General features: G+C 38.6%; 1 protein-coding gene and 1 long non-coding RNA gene across 4 annotated transcripts in view; one reads left to right on the forward strand and one right to left on the reverse strand.

Annotated features, from left to right (window-relative positions):
• The window catches only part of LOC111874532 (myosin heavy chain, skeletal muscle, adult), a 53478-nt gene extending 52128 nt beyond the window's left edge, over window positions 1-1350 (forward strand). The window contains exon 12 of one of the 3 annotated variants that reach the window (XM_033755484.1): window positions 491-1350. In XM_033755484.1, the coding sequence (XP_033611375.1) occupies window positions 491-619 (129 nt within the window). In that variant the 3' untranslated portion in view covers window positions 620-1350. The remainder of the gene's footprint in view (window positions 1-490) is intronic. The other 2 variants (XM_033755486.1, XM_033755485.1) reach the window with 2 other exon arrangements.
• A 5416-nt stretch (window positions 1351-6766) lies between these two features.
• LOC117283100 lies at window positions 6767-12409 on the reverse strand. The gene is made up of 3 exons (XR_004514117.1): window positions 12149-12409; window positions 9388-9538; window positions 6767-7445 (listed from the first exon to the last, which is right to left on the reverse strand). It is a non-coding gene; the product is annotated as an uncharacterized LOC117283100 (long non-coding RNA).
• Window positions 12410-12625: the final 216 nt, after the last annotated feature.

Genomic DNA, 12625 nt, shown 5'->3' on the forward strand with positions numbered 1-12625 from the left:
AAAATCTGTAAATTAGAATATCTGATTCTATATTCTTTCTACATTAAAGGAGCGTTCATTTCGTTCGTTTATCATAAAAAATGTAGAAATTACACCATTTTTAGAAACATGCTTACAATTCCATTGCCCTAGAAGGGCGGGCATTTAAATAAACTCCGTCCAGCTGCCCCTACCGGAAATTAAATGGCCCGTCCAATAAAGGTTAAATCCCTGCAAATAATGAAATGTAGATAAGCACTATATAGTTTATTCAAAATAGCTTCTACAGTCCTTATAAAAAGTAAAAAAATTCCCATTGGGAGACCTGTAAATCGATATTATACAAACAGTTGCTGAGAGCCACAAATTCCACCAGTCCTATGGTAGTTGTTCAGATATGCCCAAGTCCAGCCTCTTATATCAGAGTACTTGATAATTGTTGGTGTCTTGAATGATAATGTAGTATCTGTAATAAGTATTTCATATGCGTTATGGTGTAATCTTTTGACAGGTCATGCCCTTCAGAGCAAGAACGAGTAAGTCACCAGTACCAGAGATACTCAGTAAGGAGAAGAACAAAAGTCTGAAATCTGACCTAAGATCTGCAAGAAAACGGCAGAGTTGTAAACTCTGTGCATAACATAACACCGAGGGAGAGTTGTATTCATGTTTATCTTTGATGAAGATAATGACTTGTACACTCACTGAGCATGTCTTCCAAGTATTCTGCACACTTTGTCAACGATTGTGTTTAATTCCTTCCAGTCTCTGACAGAAATATTCAATTTCAGACAGAAAACAAGAAGTACAAAATGAAGAGCACAAAGTACTGAAGGTGACAGTGTAACTTTAAATTATTTTATTTATTAATGGTATTTCCAGCTTTGAAATCACAAGGCATACTTGAGGGCTGTTTTCCTTATCACCATTGTGTTTGGTCTGTAAGTTTTCATAGCTTAGGATGAACTTGTTATGACACTTCTGTTATCACTGTCCTTAGAGAGTCATTTTATTCTCTAGCTTGAAAGTTGTATGTTAACAATTGGAGTTTAAAATATTTAGCAAATTGAGAATAAAGGGAGATTCTGAACCATAACTTTTGTTCCTTTTCATTTTATCTTTATGATTTGTTCTCCATGCTAATCCCCTTTTCCAGTTTTGTGCTTCTTGTGATTTTTCTCCCTTTTGGTGAATGAGAGAACAAAGACTATGCAAATTGACAAATACAATCAACATGCATGAAAGAGGCTAATAAATAACACTGCAATACTTGTGTCATTTGTGTGTATTCTTTGCACGATGTTCATGAAGTGGCCATAGACATGGTTAGTCATATATATCTGACCGTCCATTGTGTCTGAGCTAGATAAAAGTGGATGGGGTTTAATGAAATTTTTTATATGCATTATGCCACTGCAGTCTACCCCAAATTTGTAATATCTAATTTGCTAAAATCAGGAACACTAGCATGATGAACACAAGAACTTGTTAGGTGGGAAAACCAATTCATATATGGTACCGAAATTTAATTTGATGAGACAGTTTTGAAAAATATGCAGTTCTTGCTGAGTTTTTTCTAATCTATATAAATAAAAATGTAAGTGTTCGTTTGTCTCTCCTTGAAAATCTCCGAAAGTTCTTCACCAATTGCTTTGAAATTTTGACACAACGTTGTATTCGAACACGCGCGTTTTTATATGCCTATTATATAGATGTCATGCCCGTGACAGGTAAAAACAGGTAAAAAACGTTATACGTCATCCATCAAATACAAAAAGATCATTGCCTAGGAATAACCATGGCAACGAACTGTTGAAACAGCGGATCGCTGCCTAGGAATAACCGTGGTAACGAGCTGTTGTGGCAACGAAATTTTCGTTTTGATTTTATTATTTCGTGTTACATTGCGTTGGAATTGGGCCGAGTCGTTTACCGTAGCGTTCATTTCATGAGTATAGTTTATATTTGTTGTTTTTCATTTCGTTTTCTTACCTGTTTCCCTTATTTTCCGGTGCAATTGGCGGTGGGATTAGGCTGTGTCGATTGATCTGCGTTTGAATTGAAATATTTCGTCAGTATATTTTATTTTTTTTTGTTTCTTCTTTGTTTTCCAGTTCATGTGCTTTCCTTTTTTAATGTTTTGCAATTTCATATGTTTTTGTTATAACTTTCTTTTTTCTTTGAAATTTTGACACAACGTTGCATTCGAACACGCGCGTTTTTATATACCTATTATATAGATGTCATGCCCGTGACAGGTAAAAACAGGTAAAAAACGTTATACGTCATCCATCAAATACAAAAAGATCATTGCCTAGGAATAACCATGGCAACGAACTGTTGAAACAGCGGATCGCTGCCTAGGAATAACCGTGGTAACGAGCTGTTGTGGCAACGAAATTTTCGTTTTGATTTTATTATTTCGTGTTACATTGCGTTGGAATTGGGCCGAGTCGTTTACCGTAGCGTTCATTTCATGAGTATAGTTTATATTTGTTGTTTTTCATTTCNGCATCCATCAAATACCAGTAGATCGTTGCCTAGGAATAACTGTGGCAACGAACTGTTGAAACAGCGGATCGCTGCCTAGGAATAACCGTGGCAACGAAATTTTCGTTTTGATTTTATTATTTCATGTTACATTGCGTTGGAATTGGGCTGAATGGTTTACCGTAGCGTTCATTTCGTGAGTATAGTTTATTTTTTGTTGTTTTTCATTTCGTTCTCTTAACTGTTTTCCTTATTTTCCGGTGCAATTGGCGGTGGGATTGGGCTGTGTCGATTGATCTGCGTTTGAATTGAAATATTTCGTCAGTATATTTTATTTTGTTTCTTCTTTGTTTTCCAGTTCATGTTCTTTCCTTTTTTAATGTTTTGCAATTTCATATGTTTTTGTTATAACTTTCTTTCATCTTCTTCAGAGCAGTCGTTTCCCTATTAACGCTAGAACAGACTGTTGCATAGGATAATAAGTTCCATTGCGTAACAATGGATGAAAATGGAAAGTATACTTCCATGGAAACGCAAGTATCACGGGGTCACGAGTATCACAAGAGATTCCGAGTGAAATCAAAGCAGAAACAGTTTCGAGTTATTTTCATTTTTTTTTTTTAATATTGCGTTGGAATTGGGCTGTGTCGTTTACCATAGTGTTCATTTCGTGAGTATAGTTTATTTTTCATTGTTCTTCATTTCGTTTTCTTTACTGTTCCCCTTAGTTTCCAGTGCAATTGGGGGTGGGATTGGGCTGTGTCGATTGATCTGCGTTTGAATTGAAATATTTCGTCAGTATTTTTTATTTTTTTTTTCTTCTTTGTTTTCCAGTTCGTGTTCTTTCCTTTTTTAATGTCTTACAATTATTTATGTGTTTAAGATAAGACATTGTATAAATATCTATATATATGCAATAACTTTCTTTCTTCTTCAGTTCAATCGATCTGCTTTAGTTCATCCAAATAATGCCTTGCAGAAGATCAAACTTAGGTCGTCGTACTCGCGGAGTGGAAGCAATGCGTCGAGTAATTTCAAATCAAACTGGGGAAGAACAAGCAGACTGAGCCACAGCAAGGCATGGCCGGGCACAGCTAGTATAAAATAAAATGATAATGGCTATGTGAATCTATCAGTTCCACTGTCAGTTACTATTCAGCAAATAGAGGTACATCATACACATTCCTATAAATCCTGTAGTAAATATTGCTTTACATCTATGACTAAAACATGACAATGGAGGGAATTCGCTCAACTCTCGATTATCCGGTGGCAGATAAACTGGTTTGTGGCTTAACTAGGGCTTTTTGAGGCTTATATGTTTTTTAATATTCATTCACTTTTGTAAGTTTTGAGGTTTTCACGGCGATGACAATGAAGAAGTCGTCTTCTGCCTACTTCGTATATAAGCAGCACCTTTCACATCCTATCACCACAGCTACTGCTCTCCGCATTCCAAGCCATTCAACTGCTCTGAAGATGGAGGCGCTACGTTCCTCCGAAACGTCGGCCAAAACGAAGAATACACGGTGCCTAAACCCAGAAGACGACTTTCTTCATTCACTTTTGTTTCACATGGTGAGTGGTAACACTATTTTCGCACTAGTGTGAACCGACCTCTGCATTTTTTGGTCCCGTTATGCTAACACAATGTTCTAGGGTAGGGGTAAAAGAATGTAAGGATTTATGGAAAGTTTCAAGGACAGACACACTGCCTCAGTTAGTCTCTTTGTATCGATCTTCAAGTGCGTTAGCAAAATGTCAGGGTGTAAAAGGAAGCCTGTTGTGTTAAGTATTCAACAGAAACACGTGTGAGCCAGGCTTCGAAATGTTAAGCAGTGACGAAATCGTAAGTTCAGTGGGGGTGCAGCCAGAAGAGCGGGAAGAAAGTGAGAATGAGGAAGAGGTGGACAGTGCTGCTAGTAAGAAAATATCACATGGTGCTGCTCTTAATCATTTGGAATCCTTACTAGACTATCTTGAGAGTGAAGAGAACAGTTTATTACGTGACAAGCTAATATTACATAGGCTTCGTATGGATATTCGTAAAAAGGGAAATGCCACGAAAAAGCAAACGACAATAATAATTTTTTTTAAGTGTTGAGTGTGAATATTCGTAAAAAGTGTTGGATGTTGTTGAACACTATCATTGAAATAACTAATTCATACTTCAGTGTAATGTAAAAAAGTATTAAATAGGCCATGACATAAAAATGAGGTTGAATAAATTTAAATACAGGTAGGCCTATAGTATTATGAAGAGACAGCATTACAGTACTACTTTTAATAAAATTTGTCTTAACCGGGTTTTTGATTAATCGTGATTTTCATCCCCACCATTATCCGGATAATCAAGAGTTGAGTGTATTTGTAAGACAAATTTAAACTTCCAATCTATATAAATAAAAATGTAAATGTTCGCTTGTTAGCCCTCGAAAATCTCTGAAAGTTCTTCACCGATTGCTTCAAAATTTTGACACAACGTTGCATTCGAATGTGCACGTTTTTATATACCTACTAGCTGTACCCGGCCACACGTGAATCCGGAAAGTATACTTCCATGGAAACGCAATAACAGTTGCATACGAATTGCCAAAACAACAAACGTGTTTCCCCGGAGGATAAGAGGTTCTGTTGCATAACAATGGATGACACCGGAAAGTATACTTCCATGGAAACGCAATAACAGTGGGCCGTTGCATAGGAAATGCCGAAACAACAAACGCATTTCCCCAGAGATGAGAGGATAAGAGGTTCCATTGCGTAACAACGGATGAAACCAAACACTTCTACAAGGTGTTCTGTGCTAGCATTTCCTAAGCAACAGATGAAACTAACTCTTCATAAGGTATTCCCTATCCCGTCCGAACGCTGGCTATATGTATAAGAGGGTGTAGCTCCGGCGACTGTTCAGTATCACGAGTGTCTCGAGTATCATGAGGTCACAAGTATCACAAGAGATTCCGAGTGAAATGACAGCAGCGATCCTGAGTTTGCACTCAGAGTTTTGGATTCGACTCTGGCAGCATTTCCCCGGTGATAGACAACAGAGGCTGTGTCAATTTCGTTAGATCAAGCCACAGCAACGCGTGGCCGGGTACAGCTAGTACGTAAATAACCATGTTCACAAAATGTATGTGTAAGAGATATGAGCACTCAGAATGTAAAGCTTCAAAAAGTAGAAATTCTTGTGTGTTCTAGTGTGGACGCTACCTTTCTAATTTTGTTTAAACTGTGTGAACAGCCAATGACAATCATCATCATCACCATGGTCACCTACCTTGTGTTTTGTGTTCTTGTCTTGTAAATAAACAATCACTGGAGCCAATGTTTTGTGTCACTCTATCAGGCTATTCATTTATCAGCATCTAGATTTCCATCATTCACAATCTCAAGCCCATTTCGTTTCAGAAAGTGTAATTCTTTCCTCTGTATGATGATCATTGAATTTAAATGCTTATTAGATTTTAATTCTTAGAAATATATTCATTAAACATTACACTTGTTATCAGCTTACATATTGTCATGATTTAGGGATGTGACTACAGATGGGGCATGGATTTATTGACCACTTATTCACACCACACAGAAGAACAAGTAATCACAGCACTGCCATTAATCTTCACACTTTACAAATCAGCACAGCATGCACTAAGCCTATTTCCAGCCTGCTGTGTCTTCATCAGCCATTCCTGGGCAACAGCTTCTAACAGTGGAGATTCTTCAGCTTTGTGCACTCAGGTCCTCTTGTCACAGCCTCTCATGTAGAAATCTGATCTCAGCTATCAACTGAAATGTAGTGCCATCTCTTCTCAGCCTACCTTGCAGAGCTCAGCTGGACTGCCAATTCTCAGCTGACTCTTCATCCAGCCTGGAGTCCTCACTATATAGCCTTGGGGTAGACCCAACAGAAAACACTGCCTCCAAGTTTCTCTATTGTTGTCATAGGTGGTTGCCTAGTGAATAGCCGGGATATTGTTTGTGTGGGAACGTGTTTATCGAGCCATAGCTCAGAAACGACCGTTTATTTACCTACTGCATGTGGTAGCATAGTTGATTGAGGCACTGTGTTACAAGCCAGAGTTTTGAGGGATCGAATTCCAATGAGGTGGACTTTTTCAATTTACCTGATCCTTCCAGCCGCACTATGGCTGGGTTAACTCAGTCTCTAACAGAAATGAGTTAACAAAAATATTCTTGGAATATTCTTTGGGGTAAAGGATGGCCGGTGCATAAGGCTGACAACCTTACTGCCATTTAGGAGCCAATTGCCTAGAAAATGTGGGAACCTCAACACCTCACAACCCTATGGGCCTCCACGGCCTGGTACAGGGATACCTTTAGTTTTACTGCATAGAAATGGCTGTACTCATTGTTTGCTTAAAGGTCTTTGCCTAGCAACAGGTCTATACTCCACAATATTCTACCCTTATATTGGACTTGATTACCTTATGGACTTAATGTGGTTCGTTTTCCACTGCAACTGTGTGCTTGTTAATTTTCTCATTTATTTTGGATAACAGTTCAAACAAACTGCTGTTGGTTTCATGATATTTTTACTCTTCATTTAGCATTCAAAACAGCTAAATGAGAAAGTTTCATTTTATATTCAGAGCTCAATTCTTTATTTGCATTACCAATATTCATCACAGTTTTGTTCAACTGCTGCATATGCATATTTGTTATTTGAGATATGTGCTGGAGTAATCCCACAGTAAAAACAGTGGCCTGCAGTTGAGCCATTTGCTTGATTCTGGCTCTGTTTCAGCATTGTATTGTTTTTGTTCTGCTGTTATGTCATTCCATCCTGCCAAGCTTCATGCCATGTCAAGTTTCTCTTCCCTGGCTTACCATTTAACATGTTGTCCTCATGATGGACTTGTCAGCTAATTTTGGACCAGTTAGTGTCCACTTCTATTCTGGTTCCAGGCTGCATGAGTGAAAATAAGGCAACCTCCTGTCAGCTGTCAGAAAGCCTGGTAAACAGATGTATTAAAATTTTTGAGGTTTTCATGGCGGTGACTATGAATAAAGCAGTCTTCTGGGATATGGCACTGTGTATATGTGGTGTTAACTGATGTTTTGGAGGAACGTATCACCTCCATCTTCAGAGTAGAAGGAAAAATATATGAAATCCGCAAGTGAAGAGACCGTGAGAACCAGTACAAGCAGACTGGTGTTGGAAATATACACAGCTATGAGAGCAGTGAAGGAAGGGGGGGAAAGGACAAGTCTACATGTGAAATCAGTGGTGTGGGAGGGGGGGAAAGGTGCTGGGACAGAAGCAGGGTTCTGTGTTGGGGGAGAGAAAGGCAAGGTTAAAGGATGGGCACTAACCCTTAAGCTGGGGGGAGGGGGGGTTGATATGTTGGTCGGTCATGACCTGTGTAGCCTTCTGGATCTGGCATCATCTTTCAGATGTATTAAAAAATTGAAAAATTGATTTGATTGATTTATACAAGGTGTGGGTATAAAATAACAGGACTGATGTGAAAAAAATGGGTTTATTTTCAAAATGTTACAAATAATTTCTATCCCTTTCAACATACTCTCCCTCCCCTATCTATACGCCGCTGCATACAAATTTTTCATTGTTCAAAGCAGTGCTGCAGGTCATCAGCTGACACCCTGTTTAGCAGGTCTGCCGTTTTTTATTTTACCTCATAGACAGAGTTCCTTTCAATGCACTTTTCAGTTTGGGGAACAGGTAAAAGCCACAGGAGGCTAAATTCGGTGAATATGGGGTGTTTGAGCGCTGGAATGCATTAATCAGCTAAAAACTGCTTAACCGCGAGGCTGTTATGAGCTGGCAAATTGTCTTGATGAACAATCCATGATTTCTTCTTCCAAAATTCAGCAATTTCTTCCTCAAACGTCCTTGGAGCTTGGTCAGGACCTCCAAGTAATACTTTTCATTAATTGTTTGACTCTCAGATCAACAATTTCACTGATTTTCTAAACATTTTCTTCAGTTTTTGACGTTGAAGGGTGTCCTGGATGTTTGTCATCTTCCATCTTCTCCTGACCTTCCATGAACTGCTAGTGCCATTCAAAAACTCACATGTGTGATATAACATTATCACTGCATGCCTCCTTTAACAGTTGGAATCATTCTGTCAGAGTTGTTTTTCAATTACACAAGAAATTTCAGATTGATGGGCTGCTCAATTTTCATCCTAATCTTGGATCCAGCAGAGCAACACAACATGATCAGACTCAAACAAAGCTCAGAGGCAAACCAACTGACATAGTGAGATGAGTCCAGTCTTGTTCGATATGAGAAGGTTCAAGGTCAATTACCATTCACTTGCTACCCCAGTCCTACAGGTTTCTCTGGTACAGTGTATGCAGTCTTGTTCTTTTATAGCCACACCTCGTATAGTGTGTGTAAATTATGTTTGGTGTTGTCCAGGAAGATATTCTTAGATTTCACATACATGCCCTGAGTTCACTCTGACAGCCACAGAATCACACCTATTTCCTCTTTTGAAATTACTGTCAAGTAAAACATTCTAATTTTAATTATTCTTTTCTCCTGACCAAAATATAATTTTAAGGCCAATGCTTCACATAATTATAACTTGAGAAATTAACAAACTAATAACTTGTCTTTATTCATAATATTTGTTTTCAGAGGTTACTTTTGTGTGTTTTTGCTATTATTGTCTGCAATTTGTCATTACAGTTATGTAATAATCCCTGATATCATGACAAAATTTCATCCTCATGAATATTACAGAGTATTTAACCTTGTTATATATGCACCCTGCCATAATTGCAGGGATGATGGCGAAGTGCACAATTATGACTAAAAGCTAGGCCCACACTTTAAAATACCTGTTCTAAAAGCTGTGAAAGCTTAGGGGAAAGTTGTCCCTAAGCATCACATGTAAACAGGGACAGACAGTTTGTTCTCACCTTGCATATCTTGCCAAAGTTTGGAGGTACAATAGCAGGTGAATCATCAGGGACCATCCAGGTGAATTCAACAGAAGAATTGCTGACATCCAACTCATTTGTTATTCTGGCTGCAAGTTATCTTCTGTGCCTGATCAGACCAGTTCATTCCCTGTGAGGTAAAACACACAGTTAATTAACAATATGAAGCACTGTATTCTCAAGACAATAACATCTGTCAAAGTAAACTGAGAACATTTCACTTAGTATTATTAGTTTCCTGGACTTTGTTCACCATCTGAGATTCTGGAGATAAGATCACACCATCGTGGGAGCTGTATCTGTTCCCATCCTCTACTTCAGTGTTTCTCAACTGCCAGGCCACAGCCTGGTACCAGGCCCTAGCATCATTTGTCTATATGTTCATATGTAATTTAGAAATAGCTGGTTCTATTTCAGTTGAATGACTACAATTTTATAAGTTCAAATTTTATTATGGTAACAAATATAAAACAAAACTTCCCCCCCCCCTTTACAGGAATTTTGGAAAAAAATTTGAATTAAAAAAAGATCGGAATAGAGAAATAAAAAGGTGAAGTTTCTCCTGCACTTAATAGGTTATGAATATATATGGAGGAGTGACCTTGTCACTAAATGGAGGTGGGTAGTCAGCTTAACACCCTAGCTAGTAGTACTCAATCGATAGGAGGCAGGGTGGGCCCTAGAGCCAGTCTATCCTGGACACTATGGAGTAGAGAAAAATTCTGTTGGCCTTGGCAGGAATGCAACCCCAGCCATCCAACCTGTGGCTGTATTGACTGAATTATGTCGGCTCCAAAGAAGCAAATATACAAGTCTTCAAAACAAAAACTATTTGTAAGTGGGGCACTATCTATATTTCAATATAAAAGTTCACAATTCTAGGGTGATCCATAGATATATTTTTGAACAGCTTAACTTTCTTAAATAAAAGTAGTTTTAATGTGCCTTATAATTATAGATCTGTTGGAATGATTTGTATCAAATGTTATATTGGAAGTCCTTCCACAAATTTGCAAAAACATAAAAAATTTCTTAAAACTGGCAAAACAGAAGTGGTGTTACGCATAACAGTCTAATGGATTGATCAGCCATGCAATTCATTTGGTAACTGAAATTTGTAGTTTCTTGCAAAACATTCATGCAACTTTACAAAAACGTTATGTTATTGTGTTTCATGTGGAGTGATAATTGCATGCACAAATAAAGAAAATAAGAAATTGCTGCTACCAAGATCTGAACCCCAAACTTCATATATGGGAAACCTTGACATTGTCTACTATACCACTGAGCTAGAGTTCATGAGAGTTGATACAGGTATTCTAATGCCAGCGGGCCACTCTAGTGGCCCAGCTAGTACAAGCGAAGAATGCCAGCGGGCCGCTCTGGTGGCCCTGCTGTCTACCAGTTTCTAAACGCCTGTAATTTCTTTCTGTGGTTTCAAATGTCGCGCTATTATATACCACTGTGTAGATCGATGTTTGAAGTCTAAGAAACTCTGGTTTTATATCGATTGTATTAAGAATATACCCTCTGTGAATAATATCGCAAAGGATGACAATATGAGCTTCTGAAGTCGGTTTGATTTCATTGTATTTGTACCTATTCGCCTATAGATGGAACTTGAATTCACTTCAGCTGGAAGAATAAGTCTTCAGTTTATATTCTGTTCCAGTCTCGTGACGCTCGTGACCTTCAAGACAAGCATGCGCTCAGTGAGGTTTTTTGTGTCTGCCTGGTTTCAAATTATGCTTCGATTGTGCCAGTTTTTTTGTGATTTACCATGGCTAGGAGACAAGTGAAGGGTGCTGACATTCACGGTTTGTTGGAACAAGATGTTGTCAGTGATTCTGAGTTGTCTGACAATGAAAATATCTCTTCAAACAGCAGCGGGATTGAGATTTCTAGATCAACTCCGCCGAAGCGAGAAGCAGTTCACCTGAGCGCATCAGTGAAACAAGTGACAGTGACCTTGGTGGCACAGTTGAAATCATTCACGGGGAGGTTGCTGAGGAGAGTAATATTCAGGCCCAACTCCATTTTTGTTATACAGAAACGCAAGGATCAAAGTATATCCCATCCCCACCTATGACCCCAAATCAGTATTTTTATCTGTTTTTCACCACATCCCTGAACATAAATGTACCGGTGGTACATAGTCCACTTGTGCTGTGTGACTTGTGCACAGTCAGTGAGAACGAGAACTGCAGTGTTTTACAAATATTGATATGATGAATAAACTATTTGGTGTACAATTTTCAAATTTTAACATCATATATAAAATGAATGGAGCTATCAGAAAACAACAATAGGTAATTATTTTTTCAAATATTTGAAAGTCAAAGTTTCGTTTTTTTTTCTAAAAAAAGTACGAAAAATATTTTTTATCTTCATAATGTGCTGTGATAGAAATAAAATTGTTCCTGCACAAGAATATACATTCATCATGCAACAACCGGGAATTTTTCCAGTTATCTGACTCCAAAAATGGGATGAGTAGAATTTATTATAAATAGGCATGTAATAGTATCTAAAACGAATTTAAATGGCCTGGCAGTTAAGGGACGGCCACTAGAGCGGCCGCCTGGCACGCTGGGTTATCCCTTTAAGAGCCGAGCAACGCCATATGGCGTCATCAAAATAAAGTCAAGGGGACGAATGATGCCATATGTCATCGCGCAGTCCACGCATGCGGCCGGCTTTTAAAATCTAATCTTAAGTTATAAATTCTTTTTCTACTTACATGATTTTTGGTCACCAGCTTTATAAGTTGTCTCTCTTCCCACCTGCGTCTTCTAACGGACTGTTGGCTTCATGTGGAAATCTTGGAAACATCCGGAAATCCAGTGTCCGACGTCGCACTTCACGCCCTTTGTCCGGACGGTTCTTTGTTTCCCACGCGAAAAGCACACATGACACCTAATTTCAAAGTACAGGAAGTCGGCCAGTGATGTGGTTTGGCCCCTATAATCGAGATATCTCCGATAAAATGGCAGGGGTTCGACCCCTGGGCCGTTGATGGCGAGGTGGACCCCTTCCAGCATGTTCCGCACAAGAGCGAGACGAAATTATCTTTGTGACAACAGGATGTAACTGTTCAGATCCAGGAGACGGAAAAATAGTTTATTTGTCCATTTCCAGGTTCGACGACAGATGCTATAACTGTTTGCCACAGTTTGCCCACAGCTCCACCTGAATAATTATTCACACTTCTCTTGTC

This window comes from Cryptotermes secundus, unplaced genomic scaffold, assembly GCF_002891405.2.
Source record: "Cryptotermes secundus unplaced genomic scaffold, Csec_1.0 scaffold790, whole genome shotgun sequence".
NCBI lineage: Eukaryota > Metazoa > Arthropoda > Insecta > Blattodea > Kalotermitidae > Cryptotermes > Cryptotermes secundus.